We start from the raw sequence: 27,944 nt of genomic DNA on the forward strand, positions 1-27,944 counted from the left end.
GAATATGTAGATATGTATGTATGAGTAAATGTCAGAAATAAAGAGGTGGGTGGGTCATAGAGTATTTATTGAACCATTCAAACACACATTAACAAATTTCTCCTCTATATATTCAAAACACAAACTCACTTAATTACATTTCTAGGTCACAAGTAAATCAGCCTCCTGCTGTATCTTTTCTGGTAAACCATGTTGCCTGAGAGATATTTGGGATCGGGAATAAATAAAGTCAGTGTCCTGAAAAATGTGCAGCATTTCTTTACTAGTTGTCCAGCTCGTGCCATAAAAGCCTCACAATAAAAATCATATTCCGAGCTCAGTGCCACATTTGTCATGCAATTTAGAAATATGCACCTAAAACGTCCTCTTTTCTAGAAATATAATTCAGCAGCAGATGGATTTACAGCTCCTGTCCTTTAGCTATACAGGATGTGCATCCGACACTTGCAGTCTTACTACAGTTCATAACTTAATACACAGGACTTGTGTTTCAATCACTATTGTTATTCATTTTTCACCTAGAGTAATCATAGTTAGTTTTATTATTTATATTACAGAGTCAAACACTTGAGATGAGACTTGTTTGTTTTTTAAGCTGAATATCTATATTACTTTTTTATTTGTTTTGGCTTGAAGCGGTCCAGACATCCATTTCCCTTGCAGTTTCCTCCAGCTGCTCCCTGGGGGATTTGCAGGTATTCATAGGCCAGCTGAGACATTCAACGACACCATCCTGGATGATCTCATTCAGCAGCAGAGGTTTTCTTCAAAGTCAATTCTTAATTTACCCAAGTACCTTAAGCACCTGTACTAACTCTTCATAATGTCGGTGAGGCAGTGTTTCACTGATCTAGTGATATACGGAAACCCTCGTCTTTTCACAGAATCACAGAAAGCAATCACACCTTAGGTTAAATTCACTCCTGCTTTTCTAAAAATCAAGATGCACGTTCTCAAATTAAATTCAGAGATAAGTAATCTTAGCTTTCCTTGGAATAAGACTACAGTTTTTAAATCAAACGTAACATTAGTGAGGACAGGAGCCGCAGTACACCCATTCACTGGTAAGTCCAAGGCATTCTAAGATGTGCAGCAAGAGACCTGCTCATCTCTCCAGCAAAGTGTCTCTCTGAACCACACAGGGATAGCAAGTTGGGTCATGCTGCGGAGGTTGTGTGGACAGGTTCTCTAAAAAACGTTTGGCAGTGGGTTCAGAAGTGTCACCTGGAAATTATCTTCAGAGAAATTAGGTGACATTTTCAGAAGACAGGGCACTGTGGATCTTGGAAGGAAAAAAATCTCTTGCAAAGATAAGAAATTTCTTTGAAGCAGTGAAAAATAAAACAGAGATTATCTGTTTTTATACTCATCTGAATAAATAATGATTTCCTGCTAGCTTACTTCTTATAAATTAGTAGTATAAATAGATGGAGATCAGTTGGCAGGGTGGAATAGATAATTTATGTGTGGTAACAGTATTGTTCTGAGCAATACTGTATGATTAGAGAGTGTATCCACAGGAGGCCTGTTCTTCTGTAAGGTTCACATCAACAGATTTATCATTTGACTTGAACGGTGACAGGTTGATGACAGGTTAAAGTTGAGACTTTAAAGTGCAGAGAGGGAGGCCTATGTCAACATACGAGCCACCTGGGCCTGAATCTCCCCATCAGGGTGTGACAGCAGCTGTACCAGTCTGCTGTGGAGCTGGGAGGATTCATCTAACATAACCCGGAAGAGGCAATCCTGCTGCTGTCTCAGTTCATCAGCCACCTGGGCCGAGGGCCGCCAGGCGTTTAAGTTCCCTGCAAATGTCAAGAGTCGCAAAAGCACCGCAGGGGCTGTTCGTGCATCAAACAGCAGCACAACAGAAGCTGGTGCCTGGGGCAAAAAACATAAAGGAATAACATTAATATGAGGCTTTAAAATTAATTTGAACATCTGTCACAACAGTTTGACTGTTGTCCTGATGACCTTTTAAGACATCAAAACTTTACTTTCTGTGTATTAGAAGAACAAACTACACCCAGTTTTTTGCTTAACTTTCATGATCTGATAAGAACTGCATGTTTAACCCTTTATTCTTACCTGAGCTTGGACAATGTCATCCATCATATCTGGATTAGATGACACATTCACAAGGACTTTCAAAGCTTGAACCTAAGTCCAAAAAAATCAAAAGAGCATCACATATGGATGTTATTCACAGCTCTACTAGCCTTAACTGGTTTCCAACAAGGCAACTCGAAAAGATACTGTACCAACCTGTAATGTTTCATTGCTCACGACAAGTAGAGAAAGTAAAAGTGTAATTGATTCTTTAAGCAAGTGTTGATGCTTGTCCGTGACAGAAAGGTTTGTCAGCAGCCTGAGAGCACCAAGCTGAAGGTCAGAATTCACTGGTGACATCTCTATCAGTTCCAGCACTTGTGGTACATAAACCTACAAGAAGAGAGTTTTATTAAAATATTTGTTCGTCCGCAAACTGACAATAAACTTCAGGAAGAAAAAAAAAGACTACATGCTATTTGCTGTGTATATTGCAACATACCTTGATTTGATCCTGGTTTTGGATGTTCATGCACAAATTATTTAAGGCATTCAGAGTCTGCACTCTAACCTCTGCTGCAGGATCAGAAATGAAACCTGCTATGATATGTATCCCTTCAAATTCCCGAATTAGATTCTGAGGGATCAATGGAATGAGAAAATATATTAAATTGCTGCAAATAAATATCACAAGTATTATACAAAACCCTGAGTAAGTTAACCAGCAAAACACAACAGTATTAACTGAGTAATTTACAGATTTAGAAAATTCTGACTCTTGTTCATCAATAAATCAACATCTACTGACCTCACTTGTAGAAGGTTTTAGAGAAAGTAAACTTTTACTGTACCTGATTCACAGTGAAGGCAGCAGCATTTCCTAAGGTAACCAGGATCTGACATCTGTCAGATGGATTATTGCTGGTCTGCAGACATGACAATAACATTTTAAGGTGCTGTGGCTCCAAGTTGCCAGGTGACTGGTGGATGATATCACCTATGAAAAACCAGAGTGGAAAACAGGATGTTGGCTGAGCTTATACTGTATGGCCTGAGCACAGGAATACTTCAAGGCTGTTGTTTGAGTCCAAAACTGTTCTCAGTTCACACATGGTTGTACATGTTTCCACTCTCCAGCTGCTGACCATAAAAGGCTCTGATATAGAGCAGACTGATAGCTTTACGTTCCTGTGCTTGCACATCTAATGGATCCTGATGTGGTCCACTAACTCTAAAGCAACAATGAAAAGGGCCCAGACGCAGCTCTACAGCAAATGTCAATAGGAAACAAACAAACAGAAAATAGCTGGACTAAGCCATCAATCCCTCACTCAGACCAACAGAGGACTTGTGGAGAGCATCCTGACTAGAGGACTCACTGTGTGGTTTGGTAATCCTGCAGAGACCATCACGGATTCCTCTCCTTCCTCCACAGACACGTTGTACTAAATTTACATTTTTGCTGTTTTCCAATAACTACTGAGTTACTCTATGAGAGCTTTGTTTTTTTATTTTATAGTACTGTATATTATTAGTAACTATTTATTTAGTTTGATCTTGTTGAAAATCAAGAAATATCTTATCTTGTCATATAGGTGACAATAACTAGTGGACGACTACAGGTAATCTGTGAAAGTTTTTATGAACAGCGCATCTTGAAAAATGATCTTGAGATAGAAGAGTCTGATAAGGCTATAGTTGTTATAAGCTAGATTTGCTTTTGAGCTCTGTGTTTCTTACCTGATGCAACATCTACAGGTCGAGGACATACAACATCGAGTCCAGACACTTTGGCCAACAGGCTCCCCGGCTTTAGAGTAACTTCACTGTGCTGACTGCTCTTGACCCCAGTACTTTCGCTGTTAGCACTTTTCTTGTTTCTCTTGAAGCTAATAAGTTTATATATCCCATAGGAAGCTCCAGCTCCAGCAACTATTCCAAGCAACGCCTTCATATTGCCGAGCCTGGGAGTAACACTACCATCTCCCATGCTGTCTCGTCTTTAGCTGCTAGCTAGCTAGCGTTAAGCTACAGATGCTCTTAAACGTCAAGAGCAAAATCTGGTAAGCTAACCTAGCTCATTAGTTAGCTAGTACTAACAACAACCAATTGAAGCCATTACAAGTCCCATGTGAACCAAATCCAGCAGCTTCATTGCTCTGAAAACTAGAGAAGTTTGTCACAGCCACAAGTAGCTATAAGTTGTCAACAATGTTTTGTTCCGTTGTTCCGGTCAGCCCACAGTGGCCGACCAAATCTTTCGCTGGGTGACTAGTATGTATTTTTGAGCTTTACACAAAATGTTATCCTGTAATTTTATCATATTTATGTGTAGTGATTTTTAAATCTTTCAAAATAGCAAATAATATGTAACATTAAACTATAAAATAGTTAGAGTTCATATCCATACCGCGGACTTACGTAGTTCTCTTAAACTTTGCGGCAGCTTATTAGTTGTCCAACAATTAACGTTCGTTACCTGGCAACGCTGGAGTTTAAATGGAGCTGAGAAACGTCAAGAAAATCTGGAAAGTGCTAAACTGAACTAACATTAAATGCAACAAGACAAGATATGGATGTGGCAAATACAGAACATGTTTTAAAGGATCATGAGCAGAAACACTGCCTACCACAAATATATAAGGTATGTTACCTCTATAGGGACAGTAACGTTCAGTATATTTAGTTAAATGTAGCATGAATGCACCTAGCTAATTAGCTAATTTAGCTAATTTAGCACAGGTCAGCTGTTCAGTAGCTGATGCACACGAAGTTCACTTTATTGGATTATTGCCTATGTATTTGACCACTCAAATATTTTTCTTGTATCTAAGTAAAGCGTTGTCTTTTTGATGTGCTTTAACAACAGACCATATTGGCAGCTTCGTGCCTGTCATGTCCTAGTGACCCAATACAGTTTCTGAAAAACACTCTTCTGGCCGTACAGGGACATGATCATCTTCATGATGTCGACTGGTATGTAGACCCCCTTTCTTGAGACTTTTCTTGACATGGACACTTGGTGGCTCACTTTCTCAAGTTTTATTTTACTGCTGGTGGTGAATCTCATGTTGCACTACTAAATGTGGAGGAGTGGAAATAAAAAAAATAAAAAACATTTTTTTAATCTTAGTTACATTCCATTTCTGACCCTAACATTTATCTAACTGGTGGGAAAGATTGTACAAAACAAACTAAACTGAAGAAATATTGGAAATAGTACTTACATATGTTTCTAATTGCATCATGTTATCATCTGGTTACATTGCCATAGTCTCATATTAACAGATGATTAAGTTCTCCAGTAAATACGTATTAGGGTTAATCAAGTATTATGTGAGGGGAAATCATAGACTTTCCTTGACAATTATACATACAGTTAACATGTAAAAAGAAGATATCATGAAGACAAAATGTATTACTTCTTATATAAGATACAATATTTACTAATAATACTTTTTAATATTTATACAAAAGATATGTAGCATTAGGATTGTGTTGAGTCTGTTTTTGTGAAATATGGAGGTAGGGATGCAAATAAATGTGGGGTATTATCTGTTTTTGATGTCAATTGTATTATTTTCTTTTAGGCAAAAGTTTGTTGCAGACTCAGAACTGTGCACTACAGCAACCTTCCTCACTCAAAGGACTGTGGACACTATATATATGGAGGCAGATGATATGGTGTGGTTTAGTAGTGTACACGCATACCTGAATATCAAGTTGAATATAACATATAATATAACAGTTTTAATGCTATTATGATAATTTTAGTTCTGTATTGCTTTGTAGTTCTCCTTTTGCCTGTTTGAGAAGGCCTACTCCTATCACAGGAAAAACTTAACAAGCTCTTGCTTCAGGTAGGTCTGCAGAATCACAGTAAAAAAATCAACACATAAGGTTTGATTGTTGAAGGATTTCTTGAGAAAAAGAACCATGAGTCATTTGGGTAGCTTTTCTTGGCTCATTAGAGTAAAGTGCAGCAATCTTTAGCCAAGACCATTTTAGAAAACCATAATTTCAAATAAAGTTTAAATAACAATAATGGCATTCTTTATTGATCCTTTTGGGGAAAATCTTGTGAGACAGCTGCCAGACAGTAGATAATGGCACAACTATTGGGATTCTGTGTCTTGTCCCAACATGTAGTCAGGAGGTACCAAGAGTCGAATCACTGGCCCTGAGGTTCATAGAGGACTGTGCTACCAACTGAGCTACTGTCGTCCCAGAAATATCAAATAAATTGCTATGCAATTAAAAAAAGAGAGGTGAGATGAGATTAAATTCTTCAATCTAAGCCACTAAAATGGAAATCTCAGTATTCCCATTCTTTTATTTTGGTTCCTTAATGACCCTCGGCAGTGAGGGTGAATGGACAAGTAACAGCTTGATTCTGTGGGTCATGTGGTTTGCCTGCTTAAACGGCCACATAATGGCTATCTGTCTGGGTTGAAAGGTTTTTAAGATTTTCAAGAAACAAAACAGGTAGATATGTGTGGGTGGATGGTAAAAGTTTAGTTTATATCCTTTAATTGCCAATAGTAGGTTGATATGTATGAACCGACTGTCCCTGTGTTTGGGAAGGTGATTTGGGATCTATAGTTACCCTCTTAGAACCACATGATGGCTTTTGATACCTTGCTAAACAGTCTTTACTATGAGATGTATAGTATATTCAGTTGAATATTCAATTATTTGGTATCGCTGAAATCGTGTATTGGGCTGTTTGGAGGATTGGCCAGGCACACAATCATAGCTTGTAGCTGGTTGACTGAGTATCGTCATTTTGCCCATCAGGAGCACTTGTGAAAATATCAGGGTTTTCCCCTAGAAGTACCAGTACAACACTAGCCAAAACTCTATAAATAAATGAAAAATGTTTTGTGGCTGCTAAATTATGGTGTGGGTCGAGAGCAGAGCCAAGCCCAGAGTCTTGCTCATCATAAACAGTGGGACTTGCAGTGGAGCTGAAAGGATCATGGTAAGAGAGGCTCTGAGTTTGAGGTAGTTAGTGCCCTGTTCACTCTGTATTCATAGGTTCACTCCAGATGGTTTTAAAACACCTTTTCAAGTCATAGTATCTATGAGCTGTCTGTAATCTTAGATTTTCGGGAAACTGATGCATAGTTTTCTGTGGTGTGTGCTTCCTGAAGAAAGATGTATTGATAGCCAGAGTTCAAATGTTCATATTTTTGCACAGAAGGAGCTCAGAGTAGAGAGTCTCTGTCAAAGAAAACAAATCTATAGTGTCTTATAACTAAGGTGTCCCATCCTCAGTTAAAAATGTTTCAATATGAAACATGAGGTTTGTGGAGTCTCACTGAGAGATTAGCCATCTGCAGTTATGTAACCTCACAGGGAATAAACAGACATAAAACGTTTATCAAATCCCAGAAACATTTATGTTAGGAATAAGTAACAGAACAACTTTTGCCAAAATAATGTACATTTGTATTTTCTTTACACAAATGGAAGAGCCATAGCTCTAGTACAACCATAGTTCAATCACTGTAAACATCTGCAGTGGCAACAGCAACAGACTGTTGATTTCTTTCCTCAAAAGATTTGACAACAAGGAATTACATGAACGGTTTTAAGGAAGTACAACTTACAACCCCAATTTAAAAAAAGTTGACATGCTGTGTAAATGATTTGCAAATCTCATAAACCCACATTTTATTCACAATATAACATAGAAAACATAAGAAATGTTTAAACTGAGAAAAATTTACAATTTTAAAAAAATTGATGACAGCAGCACATCTAAAATAAGCTGGGAGAGTGCCAACAGTTTGTGGGAGCCGAGGAGACCAGTTGTTGGAGTTTTGGGACATGAATGTTGTCCCATTCTTGACATATATAGGTCTCTAGCGGCTCAACAGTCCAGGGTCTTTGTCACATTTTGCATTTAAGAAATATTGAATATAAATAGAAATAAATAATTCATATAATCTTTATAAGTGAAAGGTCTAGACTGCAGGCAGGCCAGTTCAGCTTCTACACTCTTCTACTACAAGTCCAAACTGTTGCAGCCTAACATTGAGGAACATTAATCTGAAATTGCTTGACTATTTGTGGACACAGCTTTGCACAGATTACTGATCTTCTCCCTATCTTTACTTAGTTACTGAGAGACTCTGACGCTTTAAGGTGCTTTTTTATACCAAATCTTGTTACTGCCACCTAACTTAATTAACTGTAAAATGTTCCTCCATCTCCTCCTTGTTGTTTTTGACACATGTTGCTGCCATTCATTTCAAAATTAATGTAATTTTATGTTTTGTTTTGTTTTTATTTTAATTTGAATAAAAAAATGGGTTTATAAGATTTCTGGATCTTAGCATTACATTTTTATGTAGATTTAGAAAAGCATCCAAACTTTTTTGGAATTGAGGTTGTCTATTTTATAAATATTCTAAATCTTACTTCTAAAAATTACAAAGTAAGTAAGATTTAGAACAACCTCAATTCCAAAAAAGTTCGAAGTACTTAAATTGACCTCTTATACTTTGAAACTGTTAAGGCCTTTCAATTTGATCAGTGTTAAATTATTCATGACATACTGAGAGAGTGACTCGGATAAAGTGCTAAGCAGAAATCTAACCTCAGTGTTTTCTCTGTATCACTCTTTACAAATGGGCAAGTGCATAAAGTGTCATGTATTTCAGATATTATATTTCACAGGTTCCCTCTCACCTGTCAAATATAATCTCCATGCATATCTGCTTTAGTTGAAATAATTAATGAAATAATCTAGTTTAGGACAAGACTCTTGTCCTGTTGAGTAAATGCAGCTTCCTGACAGACTGTGAACCTTTCCATTAAATTAATGATGAGCTGTGTTTGTTGTTGGGTACAGGAAGTGGAAGATGTTTACTGTGCAGAGCAAGAGAGATACCATAGAGCTGGCTCTGAAGATGGACATGACAAAAAAGCACTTTGAGACCAAATGCCAACGGGTTGCACTTGCCAAATGGTTGAATTGGGTAAAATTACACAGGAAGACACAGTCTGGTAAGTAACCACATAAGTATTTCTGAGTAAAATAGTAATCATGAGTGTTTACCTTAACCAAAAAGTAGAAACTGGTTCTGTAAGCTGTAACCCTCCCATGTATGTAGCCAGAGAAAACATGCACTGTGGTTTAGAAATGTATTCAAACCATGTCTTTCCTGACATTCATTTCTTCCCCACACCCACTACTGTGACTCATTTTGTCCCTTGTACCTTTCAATACTGAACTCTAAGATTTTATGTTTAAAAGCTAAACATCCAGTATCCAATGTGATCATAATATTAATTAATATTAAATTATTGACAAATATTGGCCTACATTTTACCCTCTATCTCTAAAACGATGCAATAATGTAAGTACTGTGTTTAAAGATGTGAATTTGTTTCAACTCAGCTGCCATCAAGAAACTTGAGAGACTTATAAATGGTGAACGCCTTAAGCGCATGATGGCTGCATGGCATAATGTTGCACAGGACTCAAAGAGGACAAAAGATTACTTTAAGGTATGGTTTTATGTGGGACTTTACTTTTTTTGAATCTCTAGCTCTGTTCTCTAAAAAATATTCCATATTATTTGTGTTTGTGTGAATCTTGCAGAAGTTGGAAATGGGTTTGATGGAAAATGGCGATGAAGACCATCAGACTGGAGAAGGATGTGACCGACTCTCAGCACTGCCTAGCAGCCTCTCCCTGAAGGTAATTCTTAAGAAACTTTACAGTTTTATATATATATATATATATATATATATATATATATATATATATATATATATATATACTCTCCTGTTTTCTTTTATAGCTCATGAGCTGAGTTCACAAAGTTTTGATGGCTGTAAAAGTAAAGTCATAGTAGCCTCATTCGTTTTCAAAGCAGTGTGATGAGATCACACATACCTGTTACATAATACTTTACTGTAAACATACTTTCTGTCGCCATGAGGCCACATGACTAAAACCAGTTGCAGCTTAATAAGCTTCAAAGTACCTATTATCCATTACCCTAGAAAGGCCTTTATTTATTATCTGCTGCAGTGTTTTGGTTTTGTGCATATTAATATTTTGTATTATATAATCATTTTAGTACCTTGACATTAGTTTCTTTCTGTTTTTAAATATCCTGAAAACTTGAACTTTAGTTATCTTCCTTACTCGAAACTTATCAGTTGTAGAGCCTGTTTGTTTTGCATCCACATGTGCGGGCAAAGGGAGCGCAGTTTTGGCTCCATCTGCTCTTGTGTTTCTATCCAGCACCCCTCTCAGTAAACAGTGCTCCAACATGACTATGTTTGGAGAGAGAAAGGGGCTACTTGTACACTTGTATCACTCTGCCTTGCAAAGTGGCAGAGATGACACTGAAGCTTGTCTGATCATCTAACTGTCCCCTTGACACTGGCCAAATATTTCCAATGTGAGTGTGGGTTATGTGAAATTAAATCCTGCAGGACCAAATATCAGTAAAATAATTTGCTTTAAAATTAGTTGCATCTGTAACAATTGTAATTTGTGGACTTTCTTTCTCATATTGTTTAGAGATGCTCACATTTTTAGCTGGTACATTTATAATAACATTATGAATTAACACAAAGTTGAATTGATATTAGTTCATAAAAAATTAAGAGGACATTCATATGTCTACTGTCTTTCATCTAACACCTAACAGAATTAGCGTTGTTGTATGATTGGTTTTTTTTCTACAGATTTTTCAATATCTACCATTACGAGACTGGCTAAATTGTGCTGAGGTGTGTTGCGCATGGAAAGCTATTATCCAGTCAGGCACATTGTGGAGTCAGGTCTGTACAGAGATTGATTCTTGCATTTAATTGGTAGTGGTATTTAAAGCTATACTTTAAACAGGAAAATACATTTTTCCCAATGTTGCCCCTTTTAGATGAATGTCTCTGTAGAGAAAGAGTGGATAACAGACAACACAATGAAGCAGATTTTGAAGAACTACCGCCCATTTGTGATACGTCTCAACCTGCGTGGCTGCACATCTCTAAAATGGCCCACTTTAAAATGTATCAGTGAGTATTGCATGCTTTGTCATGCATTTAATGTGCAATTCCCATATTTCACATATGTGTGTATTGATACAGATAATGATCTAACAATAATAATTAATCAGAACAGCACTGACAAAACATAAAAATATAGAAACACTAAACAAAATAATAATTTCCCCATCTGATACAGACAGTTTAATAATGTTGAAGGGAATAAAAAAGAACAGAACACAAAGAGCCTTTTGTAAGTCAAAGTTTAGGTCAGATTTTCATTAGAATCAGGACAGTCTGATGATCTGGTATTTCTGCGGTGCTTTCAAGTGACTGGGCTCCAACTCTTCCTCCACCTCTCTCTGAACCTCCATCACAGTTTGCCAGAGCTCAGGATCTGTGTCTTGGTCTATTTGGCTGTGCTGCCTGTCCTTTGGGCATTCTCTGTTGTAAGAATTCACATACTCCTCCACACTCTCACCATTATGTTCGAGAGGAGAGTGACACAGCAGGCCAGAGTGCCGCACCGCTGGGTGCAGACGAAGCCAGTACACCATGTAGTGAATGCTGAAAAAGTGTTAGTTTTATTAGTTATTTGCATTTATCCAAAAAAAAAAAAAAATCAGTTGATCACAAATTAGAGAAGAAGAACTCACCTATAGTTGCACATCCAGGGATTTCCTCCCAGATTTAGTTGTGATAGGAAGTAAAGGTCTTCCAGAACCCCATACTGAATAAAAAGCAGACTGTTATCAGACAGGTCCAGCTCACGGAGGTGCAGGAGCCCAGCCAAGGAACCTATGAGAGAGAGAGAAAGGAAAACTTGGATTTAGCTTTTCTCAATATGTGATTTTTATTTTTTTTTTTTGCAGTTTATTATTAATGAAGAAAAAGCTATTGCAATCTAACTCTAAGAGGAATGTGCAGACGGACGTTTTCTTCTTTTTTAATATCAGTTAAGCAAAGCGATCACTTAATGTCTGTAACACTCTCAGCTTTTTCCTTCTATAAATAAAAGTAATACTGTTTACACAAGGATTGCTCAATTGCCTTCAGCAGAAGTTGCAGACATATTTTTTTACCGGACAAAGAAAAACACATCCTTTTTTTTTTGGTTTTTATCCTCCACAATAGAGGACACATTAAGGTTTCATAGTAAAACTTAAGTAATTGATATGTAGTAATAAAAACACATGCTTCACCTGTGTCAATGTGCTCCATGTTGTTATTACTGATATTAAGGGTCCTGAGGCTCCTTGCACCTTGGAAATCTCTGGCTTTGAGATGACTGATTGAATTATGAGACAAGTCAATATGAACAATATCCTCTGGAATACCTGTGGGCACCTCAGTTAGACCTAAATATAAAAAGGAAGGGGTTTATTCAAATCCAGTACATTTAATTACACTGCTTTATTTACATGTTCACTGTTTGTTTTATTAATAAATTAGAAGGATGGATGTAAACCATGCAAATTTGTCAAAATTGTCATTAATCAGTGTGAGTTTGCACACTTTTACAGTAATACTTAGTCCAGGCTTCCTGCCAGTAGGAGTCAGATGGTACTAACACATTATTTGATTGAATATATTCTTAGGAAAATTTAAAGTTCTTTTGCACATTCACAAAAGACCTCTTCTGATTTAAACTTGGTTTGTTTTAACATGAAATCAGTCAGTGGTTAAGGCAGCAAGCAGCACAATATTAGATGTTATAAACCTGCCAAACCAGATGTGACTCTCTGCTGTTTCTGTCTGGCCCTGAATGACCGTTGAGGAATGGAACATTAATTATTCCTGTCATACAAAAGCAATACACAAGCATACAAGTTCTGTGACATAATGCTTTTGAGGTATTTTTCCTAACTTCTCTGTTGCATAAGAAACGTGTGTTGATTTTCTCAAAACGTGATTCTCAGAATACACAGTGATTATGGCCTTACCTTGTTTTCTGCAGTCCATTCGCATTTGGGGGAAAAAGTAGGTATGGCAAGCTGCGATAGCATCAGGTTTGCTGCGAATTGGACTGGGCTTTAAAGTGTTTGTGGAATCTCTCTGATCTTCCATTGGGTCACCAGTTGGGTCTGACTCTTTACAGAGTAACTCTGGGTCAACTTGCTTCAATTTTATGCCTTTTAGCGTGATGGGCTCTGCACACCTGGTGAAGGAAGTACAGTTAAGTCGTCAATAAATCAAGTGTGATTTTGGGAAGTTGATTCTTATATTTTAGTGGACACTTGTGGATCACACTGTGTCAAAGGCTTTGTGTGGAATCACTTACCTGGCATGATTTCCTAGTTTACGGTTGCTTGGGACCTGAATGGTGCGTATGAGACTGTCCAATGGACAAAAACAATTCCAGGGATTATCGTACAAACGCAGGTAGCGTAGGCTTGGCATGGGGATGAGTGCCTCCTCGCTAAGTGTTACAAGGCGATTGTGCTGCAGCAGCAGGGTTGTGAGGCTTGTCAGGCCCTGGAAAGCCCCTTCCTCTACTAAAGAGATCTGGTTCTGCTGCAGATCTAAACTGGTTAAACTTTCATATCCACGGAAGGCCATGTCATTGAGGACTCTGATACGGTTGCGGGCTAGAAGGAGGTGCTTTGGCTCTTTCAACCACATCTGTGAGGCTGGAATGGAGGTGAGACGTTGGTCCTGACAGTCCACAAAGACCTCTCCAGATTCTGTGGACTCTGAGCAGTTAGGTAATCTAACAAGCCTGGAGGAGCGTGATCTGCTGTGGCGCCCAGCAACTCTTACCCTGACATGATTTGCAAAGACAAAATAATATTTTTTAAAAAGTCATCGCTTGTCATAGTGAAATATGGACTGGACAAAGACCAAGAATAAACCATACCTGCCCGGTGCAAGATTTTGTCGTGCTCCTTTCAGGCCTTTGCCCTTCCCTGGTCTTTTCATCTCAGTAGATGGGAGCAGGAGCAGGAAGACAATAAGAAGCGAGATCAGACGCATGCTGAGCCCTACAGGCATTGTCCTTTCAGTATGAAGCACTGGAGTTAGAGACTCCAAACAGAAGCAGTGGGTCAAAGGGCAGCAGCGTTGTTGTTGTTGATGGAACACAGCTGCTGCTCAGCCTGCAGAAGAAACATGAAGCATGTTATGTAAGAGATAGGCACGATCCAGGAATGTATATACAGTGGCACGAAAAAGTATGTGAATCTTTTGGAATTTTGTTGTTTACTGCATTAATTTTCATAAAATGTGATCTGATCTTCATCTAAGTACAGAGGATTGACAAATATAATGTGCCTAACAATATTATATAGAGTATTGTTGTTCAAAATTTTGTTTGGAGATGTGGACTAGAGCTACTTTGACAAAAAGCACTCAAACATCATCCCAAATGTGAAGCTTGGTGGAGGACCTCAATGATTTGGGCCTGCTTTGATGCATCAAGCTTGGCTAGCTTGCAGTGATTTGGGGGGAGATGAATTCCCAAATTCTTTAGCATTATGTTAGAATATTTGTACTTCAGCTGAAACTTTGTAGAAGGTGGATGATGCTACAGGACATAGACCCAAAACACCAAAGCAAGTGGCCTAGTCAGCCCAGACCTCAACCCAACAGAGATGCTATGGAACAACTTAAAGAGAGCCACACACATGAAATGTCCAAAAAATACAACAGAGCTAAAACTGTTCTGTCTGAAAGAATAAAGAATTGTGCACTATACTATAGTATAGCACTATTGTGCACTGTGAATAATATGTCAAGAAAGACATGAAAGATCAGATTTTTTTTGTTTTATTTTAGACACATTATATTTGTTAATACTCTTGACTTAGATGACGATCTGATCATATCTTATGACAAATTAATGCAGAAAATCATTTGAAAATGTTCACATATGTTTTCTTGCCACTGTACAACTTTGAAACAAGGCTAGGGGTATACTTATTTGTTATTCCTTGCATAACTTTATATATGACTTCATCTTATTTTAGTACAAATAAGAACAAATTCTTTTCTGCTTTTTCTTTGCATTTTTTAGGTGAATGCAGAAATCTCCAGGAGCTCAATGTGTCAGAGTGTTTTAATGTTACTGTAAGTAAAATAATGTTTTTTGTAAATAATTCCAAAATCTATAAGAAAATGCATAATTTTCATAAAACATTATAATACTACTTACAACTTTACTATGTTTTTATGTTTAAAGGCAACATGTTGACAATGATGGTTATTAATACACTGTCAGTCCTATAAAAAATAATTTAACATATTCATCAAAAACTGCCCTTGTCTAAGATAACACTGTTTGTCTGGGAAAGTGCTCCTCACTGTTCATAATTGCATGTATAATCGTTATTTAGGTCTAGCACTAGGTCACAGATAACATTGCATTTGTCCCATGTGAAAACCAAGTAGCTTCACTGTTGTTTTTAGATATTGTGCTATCCACGTAACTGGAGCAGATGCCTTAAAATAACATTTGAACTTGTGCTTTTTAACAGGATATAATGGTCCAGAGAATTGTCGAGGGCTGTCCCAGCCTGCTCTACTTAAACCTTTCATGCACACTTATCACAAACAAAACTCTAAGAGAATTATCCAGGTAAACCTTTAGTCCAGCTCACTTGTCTGTCCAGGATTCCCATTTCTCTTAGTCCAGTGTGCAGCATTATCAGTTAACAAAATTACTGCACTGGATGATTGCATGAACAATATGCTGTATTTGGAGGTTTGACTGTTATGGGTACCTCATTCTCACAGATAACAGTATTACACAAAATGTTAGGATTTGAAGATATCTTATAAGAGCACACAGCTTTAACACGGTATCTGTTTCTTTTATAAATGAACAGGAACTGTCTTAACCTTCAATACCTGAGTCTGGCCTACTGCTACAGATTCACAGATAAAGGCTTTCTGTACCTGACCACAGACAAAGGTTGCCACAGTTTAGTCCACCTCAATCTGTCTGGCTGCACTCAGGTCAGTTGGTATGCTGCTCTCAGTTTTCGTTCTGCATACAGTAGAGTTGCAACTTCAACTTTAGACAAGACCAAACCTTTTTCCTCCTAAATGTTTAGTGTTCTGCGCCCGTTGAATAATCCCAGTCACTGCACACTCCACGTCTTCTCTTCTGTCTAACCGTACACTGGTGACTGTCTGCACTCAGAGATCAGAGCAAAAGAACAAAGCTCTTAAGTAGAGGCAGCTGTGGCTACGCAGAGGGTTGGGTTTATACACTCGGCTGTGGTCCACCCACTCACCATGTGCACACTTCATAACATAACACATATGTCCCCCAACATAAAAGACGGAATGTGTGTTAGTTTTGTTCCAGATGTATGGTTTCACTTTGTGGGGCCCTGGAAATGTGAGGAGTGAGGAAAACTGCATTCAGAATGATTCAGATTCCGACATAGACACATATTTTCCTCTCACTCCTCCTAGATGACAGTAAATGGGTTCAAATACATTTCTGCTGGATGCCCTGCACTGAAAGAGATTGTGATCAATGACATGCCCACACTGTCAGATAGCTGTGTCTTGGTAAGTGTGATCATTTCTCATGTCACTGGTTTCACACAGAATCACCATCACTGCTCTGGAATGTTTAACAGGGAAATTAGACAAACATTGCTTTTTAAACGTTGTGATATCTTTTCTCCACATACCCTCAACCCCCTGAGTCTTATTCTTTTCCAACAGGCGCTGCTTGCCAGGTGTCACTGTTTGTCTGCTATGTCTCTTTTGGAAGCTCCTCATCTTTCCGACACAGCCCTGAAAGCCATTGCTGAAGTAGCCAAACTTAAGACTTTTAGCACAGAGGGTGAGATCCCTTTGTATCTTGCAGCCTTTATTTCGATATACAGATGTAAAGACACAACAATGTTCTAGTTGCTCTATCTGCTTTATACACATGCAATTTAGGTAACAACCAACTATCAGACATCAGCTGGAAAGCTCTGTGCAGCAGCTCAGAGGGCCTCTGCAGACTTCATGTTGCAGAATGTCCCCGAATGACTGACGCCAGCCTCAAATCTGTGGCCACCCTCAAGAACCTGCAATACCTGGACATCTCACTTTGCAATAGGTATGTATGTTTGCAACTGGAGAAGTCCTTCATCTTTCAATATTCAATGTGCTTAATTCTTACATTGCATGACACCATGTGTTTTTGTATAATGTGTATTTTAGGGTGAATGATGTTGGCATCAGGTACCTAACTGATGGCTCCTCTGTCACCAAATTGAAAGAGCTGAATGTCAGTCACTGTAGTGGCATCACTGATATCTCTGTCATGAGGATTTCACAAAGGTATATAGTGTGACTTCACTCTTAGAAACAAAATACCTTGCTGTGATCTGGTGGTCAGCAACACAAAGCAGACTTTTTCTGTCATGTGTGGACAGGTTGTGTAATCTGTACCATCTCAACATAAGTTACTGTGAAAGACTGACTGACATGAGTCTGGAGTGGCTGAGTGGCAGCTCTATCTGCTCCCTTGACATCAGTGGTTGCAACATTCAGGATCAGGTATTGTTGCATGTTTGTTTCTCACATTGCTTAAAAAAAGATACCTGGCCCCTGTTGTGAACATATTTGTATTTTTAGGGACTGGCTGCTGTGGAGGGGATACACTTAAGGAAGTTGGTTCTTGCAGATTGTGTCTACATCACAGACATTGGCATAGAGGTAAAAATCCAGTTGGAATTTCAACACTTGGCCAGATGGCGACATTTTAATAGAACAGTTTACAACTTTACTGGGTTTATGTTTACATGCTTTCAAAGTGTTTGCTAAAACGAATAGTTGACAAGAAAAAAAAAAGCATACCCAAAGTTTTTCCTGGTAAATCGGTTCCAAAAAGGTATCAATTATTTCCACAGGTGTTCTGTCTGCTTCTGCCTACTAACACATGTAAACAGAGCATTAATTCTTCTTCCCATTTCATGATATCCGTTTGCATTTTCTCTTAAATCTCTCTGTCATCTCCTTTGTTCCTCATGAGGACAGAAGTTATGCAAGAATATGAGAGATCTCGAACACATCGACGTGTCTCACTGTGTATCTCTGTCTGACCCAGCCATTCGAGCTATTTCATTTTACTGCAGAAGTTTGGTCACTCTGCAGATGTCAGGTTGTCCAAAGGTATACACACACTCTGAAACTTTTAAATATTCTCTAGTTGAAGCCAACTGTTTCCATTGTTCAGTCATATGATGTTTCTGTTCCCCTCTGCCTGTCTCAGATGACAGATATGGCAGTGCAGTATCTGACTAGTGGGTCTCAGTACCTGCGAGAGCTTGATGTGAGTGGCTGCATTCTGCTGACAGATCGCACACTTCGACACTTAGAAAGGATCTGTCCTCCACTCTGCTCCATTGCAATGATGTGCTGCAGCAGCATCTCCAAGTAAGACACAAACTTAGACAAGTACTGTATATTTAAATTCCTGCACAAGAACTTTGAATGATCAGTAAATGTGTGATCTCTCAGGGTGGCTGCCTTAAAGCTGAAACCACGTGTAGAGCACTGGGAGCACAGCAATGATGACCCTCCATACTGGTTTGGATACAACTTGGGCCAAATAGGGCATTCAGTGACTGGACCTAATAAGACTGATGGCACCTGGGAAATGGTGGAGCAGCACTCAGTGATGACAGGAGTTCAGAGAGGATATAAAGAGATCTAAAGAATTCCTGATTTTATAATATAGAGTCACACAGTAAGTAATAGATACAGCACTTTGACAATCATGCAATCCCACTGCTTATATGTTTTATATCAAAATGTAATAAGACCAAACTAATCTTGAGATAAATCTACACTCAAATCACTGGATTAATGATCTGATTATGTTTCACCTTCGTGTGTTCTCTGTGTTCTTACTGTCTGGATAGGAGCTCAGACACAGCACTATTACAGCCACCTCTCTAAATGTGTGTTTGATATAACACAACAGATCAGCTTTTAGATATATGATTTAGATGTATTGTCTTTGACCCCGCTAGGTTCTGAATTATCAACTTTTCTTTACAGAGGTATTTAAATGTTTACAGTTAATAGTGATTTATTGTTTTCTCATTCAACAGATAGTTATAGAACGTCTGCAGAGTGCAAAAGATTACTTATCCATTTTTGGTTCATAAATACTAAATTCTTTAGATGCTATTTAAATAGACGCGGCCCCAGACTAAAAAACTGGGAGGATTAATATACAAAATATGGTTTCCCAAAACGTTCAATAACCTGAGTTTGATAATTATTTTGTTTTTTTCTAAATTTTGTCAGTTTATTAACGTACTGCTTGTCTTTAAAAATAATATATCTATATATCTATATCTACATATAGATATAGCTCTATATATTGATATAATCTTATTTATGCCATTAAACTTAAAAATATGCATTCTTTTTACTTATATTTATTTTATTTATTATTTTATCTAAAAAAGAAAAAGAAAAAGAATCATTGATTAAATGCTTTACAGTTGGTGGTATTGCTTCAGGAAGGGAGACAGTTGTACAGACATGTATTTGTTTTATGCCTGTGTTGACTCTATAAGGAATGTTAAACCTCAACTAGTTTTTATTATCCTTACATACAGTATCACACAGAAGATGCAGTTATTTTAAAATAACTTAAGCAATCAAAATGTTGCTAATTTAAAAGTAAAACACTATGTCGTTACTTACACAATATGTTTTCCAGACTCAATGTACAAGGATTTTATTACACAAAGACAAAGACATAAAGTTGGATGATACATAATTGAGAGTTTAGAACATCCTGAGTTTTCAGTACTTGAAGGAGGTAACATCAGTCTTCAAGAGCAGCAGTAAATATCTGCCTCATTCTTTAAGTGGAAAGCTCCAGTGCAGTGGTGCATCACTGTGAGCTTAGAAAACCTGTCACTTCAGCTCCCCAGCTTGAGTGACTCAAACCAGCTTTGTGTCTTCAGTCTCACAGAGCCTCTGTCTGCCTGAGCTTTAACCCACTGGTCCACTGGAGACTCCACATTCAGAAAACCTGAGTCAGAGATAGAACGCAGCAAAGGAGATAAATATAGGAGATATTCAGTGTGCAGACAAGAAACAGAAGGTTCTGTGTTGATTTACTTGTTGGAGTGTTTAGTTACCTAGTTTCTCAACGGTACTGTGAAATGTGATGTAACTCTACATTACATTTCATAATAGTGGCTTACCAGTAACTGTGGTTTGGCCTTGGGTTGTGTTGTTTTCTACTCCATGCAGAACAACATCTGGATTGATTTCCACAGATGCTCCCCAGAGCTCCACTCCTGCTCTTAACGAGGAAGGGACACGCACACACACCTCTCCTAAAATGAGGGATAGACTCAGTAAAACAGACCAGCACACAGGAAGAAAAACTATGATCTGTCAGTTGAATATTCTTTTAATAATCTATGTTTACCTTCCTGACTATGTAGTTCAGCACTCCCACCATCTCCCACATAAACATCAATACCTCCGCTGTGAGAGGAAACCTTCAGGAAACTATTTGAACCATCTGCAAGATTAAAGCATGCCTCAGGAGATTTTGTTTCTTGAAGCTGCTGATGGATAGCACAAGTATGTCATTGTGTAATCACTCTGCCTGCTTACCTATAACTGTGTCTCCAGACACATTCTTCACAGTGGCATCACCTTTGAAAGCACAAGGTCATCATTAACTTACGCAACTGTCAGATTATTTCAAGTTACCTGTAGGTAAATTACAACATATGGAAATGATAAAGACTGGTGAAAATCTGGCAAAGACATAGCTGCCATCACAGATGATAGATATCATAAACCTGGATCAAAGAAGTTAATTGTTTCCATGGAGAGACGGTCAGCTGTATCAGGAAGAAATTAAAATTCTACACAGATGATGCATTTACTTCACATCCCATTGTGGGGCTTTCTTGTTATCTATGCCTAAAAATAATTTTATAAGCCTACTCAAAACAAACAACAAGTATTGAATTTGTGATCACTTGCAACCACACTGCAGCTAAATCAGCTATCAAATTAACATCATGCTGTGTTTCACCGGCGAAATACTGCATCATCTGTTAATTATGGAGCTGTGAGTTTGATCTCCTGCTCCTTATATCCCGATGCCGGTGTCCCAAATTCCTTTCAGCATGTGTGTACAAGTTGGAAAGACTTTAAATAATTTCAACAAAAGCCTTTGTCAAATGAGTGTGATGGAACTTAACTGTGTATTCACATCCTAAAACTAACAATATCATATGTAAAATCAGGTTTACAAAGATTTGCATCAACATATATTTATGTTATATATAAATATGTAATATGTAAATATATCCATATATTTAGAGTTACAAAGTTGCTCATTATGCAGTATAGTACTTTCCTATATTAGATTAATTCTCTATTATTCACTGAATATAAAATTATTTTTCTATTCAGAAAAGGTGAAAATAGGTATATATAAAAATATGTTAATATATAATAAAGATTTTGAAGGTTCAGTATGTGAAGTTTTACTCTACAAAGTATTTAGTTACTATAGCTTGAGTAAATCAACCCAGTTACTTTCCACCACTTCCTGTTATTTCACTCTGCACCTGAGTTTGACTGCAGCTCTAATCACACTGTACTATGTGAAATATTGATAAATAATGTAGATGCTTCAGTAGAGATGATTGATGGATGCTGCTGTTTGCTCACCGTGTACATGGCCCAGTTCTACTTTCCCAGAGCAGGAGGAGATGCAGCTGGACTCAGCATAGATGGCTTTGACCCTCACATGGCCCTGTTCTGTGGAAACATTCATTTTGGAGCCCTGGAGTTTCTTGACATCCACTGCCTGCAAACACAAAACTGATTAGCTGCTGCCAGGGGACGTACAAGTTCAACCTATTTTCAGTTTTCTCTTCTGATAATTAAGAAAAAATGAAAGTCAGTCCTCAAAACATGTTTAGATGGATTCTGTTTACAGACTGCTGCTGCCCTCTAATGACCAGGGACTGTAAAACCAGGGAGAACCAGGTGATAACACTGTCCTTACACTGTCTCCATGCGTGCTGATGTCCACGTTGCCATGGATAGTGCCCACACCTGTGACATGTCCGCCACTGGACTGCACCTCCACATGATGACTCTGAGACAAACGAGAGAGAGAGTGGACCAGGAGTGACAAGTCAGTGTGCAACCAGTTATGAATCCTCTTAGATCCATGAAAGAAAATAAAAGCACCTTCAGTTTATTGCATCAGTTTTAAGTGCTTGTGGACCCTTAAAGATTCATCCTTGGATTTTCTGTTCTGATTATTTCATTTACATAATTTCTTTGAGCATTATTAAACACACTAAACTACTTGAAGACGTTGACGTCAGTCAGTAGGATACAGATGATCTGATGGTTTCTTGTTTTTGTGTGTATTTTCTTTAATAAGAACATGTTTCTATGCTCAGACCTACCTTGACGGAGTGCAGTAAACAGTTGCCTCTCTCTGTTTGCACTTTGCAGACATCACACTCCATTTTATTTACTTGCACATCGCCTTTTCCATGAGTAGTAATGAAAAGATCTGACAGAAACACAAAGGACACTGACACTGACAGACTGTTGTGGAGATGTACAGTTACAAGGTACAGTTTTCATCATCATCATCAGGAGACACTCACTGCTCTTGATGGGCGCAGACACATCAATCGACACGTTGCTGTGCAGCTCCTTTGCAGAGATGAGCAGCTCTTTGCTGTGTTCATCATAATGGACGTGTAAGTGATGGAGACCGACCTCCAGCTCAGAGTCTGCCCCGCGGACCGTGATGAAGGCTCGGTCAGCCTCGGGGAAGTCGTGTGGGTCCAGCGGGCTGACGGAGATGCCGCAGCTCAGCTGTGCCCGCACCGAGCTGAAGGGGCTCACAGCCAGGGCCCACTGCCTCACAGGCGGCTGCGACTCTCCGTGTGCTCGACGCTTAGCAGCTGCAGAGATGGAGAAGGTCCTTGAAGTGTCCACAGGGACCCGGTGTGTCATGACAGTCCTGGGGCTGACTGGGACGGACCAGCAGCGCAGAAGTCCGACACATCCCCGGTGACCTGCTGAGCTCCAAAACATTTCAGTCACCTCCCGACAAACCAACTCATCCACGCCAGACAGCGCAGCTCTTACAGCTGATCAACAAAACAAACTCCTCCACTGGACGAGCCGCCATTCAACATGTGTCGCAGTTACAACACAGCCTGGGCTTCCGGTACGAATCTTCAGAGTAAAAGCACATTTTCCATTTACAGCCTGTCCTTTATCTCAATTCAAGATTTAAAAAAACTTTATGAATCCCAGAGGGAAATTGTTTTGTCTTGTTACAGTTGTTCAATCAGAAAAGATCCACAGGAACACAACTACAGATTAACATAAATACAGAAAACTCACCCTGAATACATCCTACAACTGCAGACAAAACAAAACAAAACACGATCCTCACTAAGCCCCCAGGCTTGTCCAGGTGGGTGTAAGTGCAATGGAGCAGATATATGATGGCGTCATCCACTTCAAGTTGGGGTTGATAGGTAAACTAAAGTGTGTAATTATGTATTTTTATTATGTATGTAGTCGGAGGGACTCCAGGATCAGCCTCTCAAAAGCCTTCATAATATGTGAGGTCAGAGCCACTGCTCTGTAGTCATTTTTCAGTTTCTGCTAACATGCTTCTCCGACCAGAAGACACTTTCAATTTTAGTACAACCATTCTTAGTAGCTACTAGTTTTAAAAGATGTGTTATGATTGAAATTTGTTGGGAATACAAATACAATTATTATGAACATAAAGGCACATGTTCATACATTTAACTGTTTTTTCAAATAGCCTCTACAATAAACTTTTGGATTGAAGTTCCAGCTGCCCATTTACCAATAATCAATGACTGTTCTGAAATTTGTACCAATGAACTATTATTTATATTATCTGCATGTTATTTTTTTAGTCTATCATCTTGCCTATAATAAGTAAATAGTAATTGTACCTGTTACATTTCCTTAAATCCAAGAACATACATTTAGTGATAATTATTTAAAACAGGGAGAAGCATGATAATCTAATTTAAACATTTGACATATAAAAAAATACTAAAATAGCTATTAATTTATAAAAGTAGTTGAATACTTGTTTTGTGTTAACAAATCAGTTGGTTCACTGTGTGGTACAAACAGTCCTTTTCACAGTTTATTATTATCATTATTGTTAATATTAATATTTTATTTCGAAGGTACAATCTTTCAGTTCCGGAGTCTATGTTTTTAACTTGACAAACCGGATATACTTTCTTGCTCAACTGTCGCTCAAAGCGCCCCCTTCTGGTTGGACTGTAATGGGACTATTTCTCATGAAATGGATTAAAATTATAATGACACGCAGCCATCATGTCAGTTTGCTGATTAGACTATAAAATCATTACTATAAATATATAATATATTAATATGAAACATTAATTATCCAATAGAAACCCGAGATATACATTTGATTATTGATCTGTAAGATATTTAGACTAAAATCAAGTCCAGTTTGAGACTAAAATCATATTTTCTGATTAATCATATTTATTCTGTAAAAAATTATTAATCTGGTATGTTTCATATGTGAGAGCTGCTGTTCTAGTAATACTGACCAAGTATTTTAGTTATTGTTCCACTGCGCAGATAATTTCAAAAGGCAAAGCGTATATTTAAATTCATTTTATTCACCATGACAAGACAATCTTATTTATAAAACATCCCAAACAGCTTCAGTCAACAATCAACTGCTGTCTTTTCAGTCCTGCTATAAAAAGGTCATTTTCTGTTACATACACGGTACCCGTTCAGTCTTCATCCAAAAATAACTGTTCATAAGAAGATATCTCTCTGTCACCTCTCAAAAACATGATAATATATTGATATCAAAAGATTATGATAAAGGCTGCTATGTTTTTAGGAGTATAGTCTTTATAACTATTTACACCGTCAGAATAATCTGTAAACAAATCATTATTGCAAATCAAACCACTAGGAGGCAGCATTGCGTTACTGGCATACAATAACAGGTTGGACATTAAGTTTTAATAAAACTGTAATGTGCATCTCTGGAGCTTATTGTTGAAGTTAGTATTTGTGTTTATTTCTTTTTCATATATGACCTGTCAAAGTCACAGCTTATGGTGAAAAGCCTTTCGGTCTGATCATCATCCTGACTGATTTAAAGGACTGTCTGTAATTGGTGGGGTAATACTCTGTCGATATGTTACGCCACGTCCCCCAGAAAATCCCGTCCCGGATGCCCCTGTACTTGTCCACATAGTATTTCCCATTGAGGTTTGCAGCCATGCAGGCATCAAACCACCATCCGGAGCTGTAGTAAGCCCCGCAGTTCCCGGATGGGTATCGGTCATGGTCCTTGTCCGGGGTGGTGAACGCCCTGTTGTTGTGATCGTACATTTTGTTGAAGCGCAGAGCATCACCTGCCCTCCCACTGTACCCACCCACTGTCAGCCTGTACCGCAGCCGTCCACTCGCCACCCTGAAGTGCTCGTATTGCGCATGCTCCTTCACCCCGTCAAAGTCCTCCAGCTCCACCCGCAGCACCATGTCCCTGTCCCGGGTGAGCAGGTGGATCATATCGTTGCCCAGCCAGAACTCCCCTCCGTCCAGCTCTCCAAAGCCTGATCGGTATTCAGCCCAGCTGCGGTTGAAGCTCACGCTGCCGTCCTGTCGACGCTGGATGAGAGTCCACCCTCCACCCACCAGCTCCATGTCGCAGAACACCGGGAAGCTTCTTCCCTGGATGTCAGGGGTCACCAGGTACACCCCGCTTTTCGTCTCTCCTCGGAGCAGGAGGTCCGAACAGTCTCTCCTCGAGATGGTGACTGCAGATAAGGAAAACAGGAAGGATGGACATATTTTACACAATTACTAAAGTCTCCCTTCATTTGTAGGAGTGATGTCATCAACAAGCAATGATGTCATCTCATGTTTTGCAGAAATAATTATTGTAACTAGGATGTGTACGTGAAGTGCGACGGGTCAGTGCAGAAACTACTTTACCAGTATCAAAGATTGATTTAAGAGATAAGAGATAAAAGTCATAACTTTAAAATGACAGTTTATTTAGGCTTTTTATTTTACTTCACATATATAATATGATGTAATGTGGTGATCAGATCCTCTTGATCATCACCTGCGTCAACATTGTTTAGTTTAAGTGTAGTGTTTGAACTCAAGTTATAAACTGAAGATACTGTATCAAGATTGACTTGATGCCAAATTAGTCACTCGCTGTAAGTCAAACTCCGCTGTAGGATGTTTTTAAGCTGCTTGTCTGTGCATACTTGTGGTTTTACCCCTAGTCACCGCACACATTTTGCACACATATGCAGATTCCTCCTTTGGCATATAATAGCCATGATGTATGATACAAAGATGAACTCAGACCACATCATTATTTTTCATATAGCTTATTGTGTGGTCCTCTTTCTTAAAAGTCCTCCACCTCAGAATGAAGCAATTACCTTTTAAGACATTAATACAATTATAAAGTGTTATAAAGTGTCCTCTCTGTCTAATTACAGTGATGTAGTGTCAATAAGACGCTGAAATAATATCTCTTACCTTTAGATGATGTCAGTGTGGGTAGTTTGCTGTCTCCCCTGTCAGGCCTGCTGCCTCCCTGCTTGTCCTCAAGATGCTCCTTTGGTCCCCTGTCCCGTGGACTTTCATTCACCCTGAGGCTGTTATTGAACAATGCAGCCACCTGGTTGATTTTCACACGCAGCTCACGTGCACTGGGAGTGGAGGACTCAGCATCCGGGTGTTTGGGACCTGGACTGGCAGAGGTTGTTGACATGAAGTCAGGGATGACTGTGGAGGTGGTTTGGGCCCTGTGGGAATGAACAGGAATCATCATTTTGTCTGGAGCTGGAGTCGGCCTGGGTGCTGTTTCCTCTACACTGTGAAGTACCGTAGCTTGTAAGCTGGAGTCAGTTTTATAAGCTCGATTTGGCTTCGTGGATTCTGGACTGGCGCTGGATATAACACTAGGGGGGCTCCCATGGACGATATTGATTGGTCTTGTTGTCACTGGTGTTGATGATGGTTTACCAACTGCTTGTGGCCTCAGATCAGACTTAGTCCTGCTGCTTGGGCTCATCGTGAAGCTTTCAGGAAGAGTGTGAAAATGACGGAAGGGTCTAGACTCTGGGCTGTTAGAGGTCTTTGTGCTCAGACTGATAGTTTTTACTGAGCGGGGACTGAACTCCATGTCCCCTGGAGAATGAGTCACGTCATCAGTCTGTTTCACAGCGGCAGATGTAGGTGGCAGGACAGTTTGAGAGTTTTGGATGCTGTTCGAAGTAGTCCCGCTGACACGAGGAAGATCTAAGTCTGCTTTGGTTCTTGGACTTGCTTTTGGTCGTACTGCTTGTTTCGGCCTTTGAACTTGTGTTGTTCCTGGCTTGAGTACAGGTCTGGTTGGTGGTCTGTGTCGGGGGGGAGGCCTTGGTTTGCCTGTTTTGCTCGTTTGTGCTTCAGGGATGTCATCAGGCACAGCTTTTGGGTTATGATTGGGGATTTGGGCAGATATTGGTGTTTTAATTCCTTGATTAGTTTGTGGTGCTTGGCCTGGTTTAGGTTTCACATTAGGTTTAGGCTTTTGGTCTGTCACAGGCACTGGACGTTTCTGGTTAAATTTAGGTATGTGGCCAGGTTTAGGCTTTTGGTTATTGGTAGAAATTCTCTGGCTGGATTCAGGCTGTTGATCAGGAGGCGTAACAGCACGATCAGGTGTGAACTTTTGTCCAGGTACGAAGTCTCTGTTAGATTTAGGCTCAAAAGAAGGATCTTCATCATGATGTTTTCTGATTAATTCTGTCACCGGCTTATGTTTTGGTGCAAGACGAGTTGTCTCA

The 27,944-nt window shown here is 38.9% G+C and overlaps 4 protein-coding genes across 5 annotated transcripts; 1 reads left to right on the plus strand and 3 right to left on the minus strand.

Moving 5' to 3' along the window:
• Positions 1-55: 55 nt before the first annotated feature.
• On the minus strand, positions 56-4,273 carry armc10 (armadillo repeat containing 10). The gene is made up of 6 exons (XM_026366246.1): positions 3,790-4,273; positions 2,901-3,046; positions 2,552-2,686; positions 2,266-2,442; positions 2,089-2,160; positions 56-1,881 (listed from the first exon to the last, which is right to left on the minus strand). Exons 1-6 carry the CDS (start codon positions 4,037-4,039, stop codon positions 1,630-1,632), a joined length of 1,032 nt encoding a protein of 343 aa, XP_026222031.1. The 5' UTR covers positions 4,040-4,273; the 3' UTR covers positions 56-1,629.
• A 282-nt stretch (positions 4,274-4,555) lies between these two features.
• fbxl13 (F-box and leucine-rich repeat protein 13) lies at positions 4,556-19,279 on the plus strand. Its single transcript, XM_026366234.1, has 21 exons — positions 4,556-4,693; positions 4,919-5,025; positions 5,640-5,733; positions 5,842-5,909; positions 8,909-9,063; positions 9,458-9,567; positions 9,662-9,760; positions 10,762-10,857; positions 10,956-11,091; positions 15,074-15,126; positions 15,534-15,634; positions 15,885-16,014; positions 16,480-16,578; positions 16,738-16,858; positions 16,960-17,122; positions 17,227-17,346; positions 17,442-17,565; positions 17,644-17,724; positions 18,046-18,180; positions 18,281-18,444; positions 18,529-19,279. Exons 1-21 carry the CDS (start codon positions 4,622-4,624, stop codon positions 18,722-18,724), a joined length of 2,424 nt encoding a protein of 807 aa, XP_026222019.1. The 5' UTR covers positions 4,556-4,621; the 3' UTR covers positions 18,725-19,279.
• On the minus strand, positions 11,240-16,217 carry LOC113166212 (leucine-rich repeat-containing protein 17-like). Of its 2 annotated transcripts, none has more exons than XM_026366235.1 (7): positions 16,091-16,217; positions 13,919-14,156; positions 13,343-13,822; positions 13,005-13,219; positions 12,264-12,419; positions 11,718-11,859; positions 11,240-11,628 (listed from the first exon to the last, which is right to left on the minus strand). In XM_026366235.1, the coding sequence occupies exons 2-7, from the start codon at positions 14,050-14,052 to the stop codon at positions 11,349-11,351; spliced, it is 1,407 nt and encodes a 468-aa protein (XP_026222020.1). In that variant the 5' UTR covers positions 14,053-14,156; positions 16,091-16,217; the 3' UTR covers positions 11,240-11,348. The 2 variants fall into 2 exon arrangements, with proteins under 2 accessions (XP_026222020.1, XP_026222022.1); XM_026366237.1 differs by lacking the exon at positions 16,091-16,217 and adding an exon at positions 15,955-16,081.
• Positions 19,280-19,746: 467 nt separating the features above from the next.
• Positions 19,747-23,252, minus strand: fam185a (family with sequence similarity 185 member A). Its single transcript, XM_026366244.1, has 8 exons — positions 22,692-23,252; positions 22,485-22,594; positions 22,073-22,165; positions 21,733-21,871; positions 20,659-20,700; positions 20,468-20,563; positions 20,238-20,372; positions 19,747-20,062 (listed from the first exon to the last, which is right to left on the minus strand). The coding sequence occupies exons 1-8, from the start codon at positions 23,125-23,127 to the stop codon at positions 19,950-19,952; spliced, it is 1,164 nt and encodes a 387-aa protein (XP_026222029.1). The 5' UTR covers positions 23,128-23,252; the 3' UTR covers positions 19,747-19,949.
• Between the last annotated feature and the right edge of the window lie 4,692 nt (positions 23,253-27,944).

The sequence above is a fragment of the Anabas testudineus genome, chromosome 6 (assembly GCF_900324465.2).
Source record: "Anabas testudineus chromosome 6, fAnaTes1.2, whole genome shotgun sequence".
NCBI lineage: Eukaryota > Metazoa > Chordata > Actinopteri > Anabantiformes > Anabantidae > Anabas > Anabas testudineus.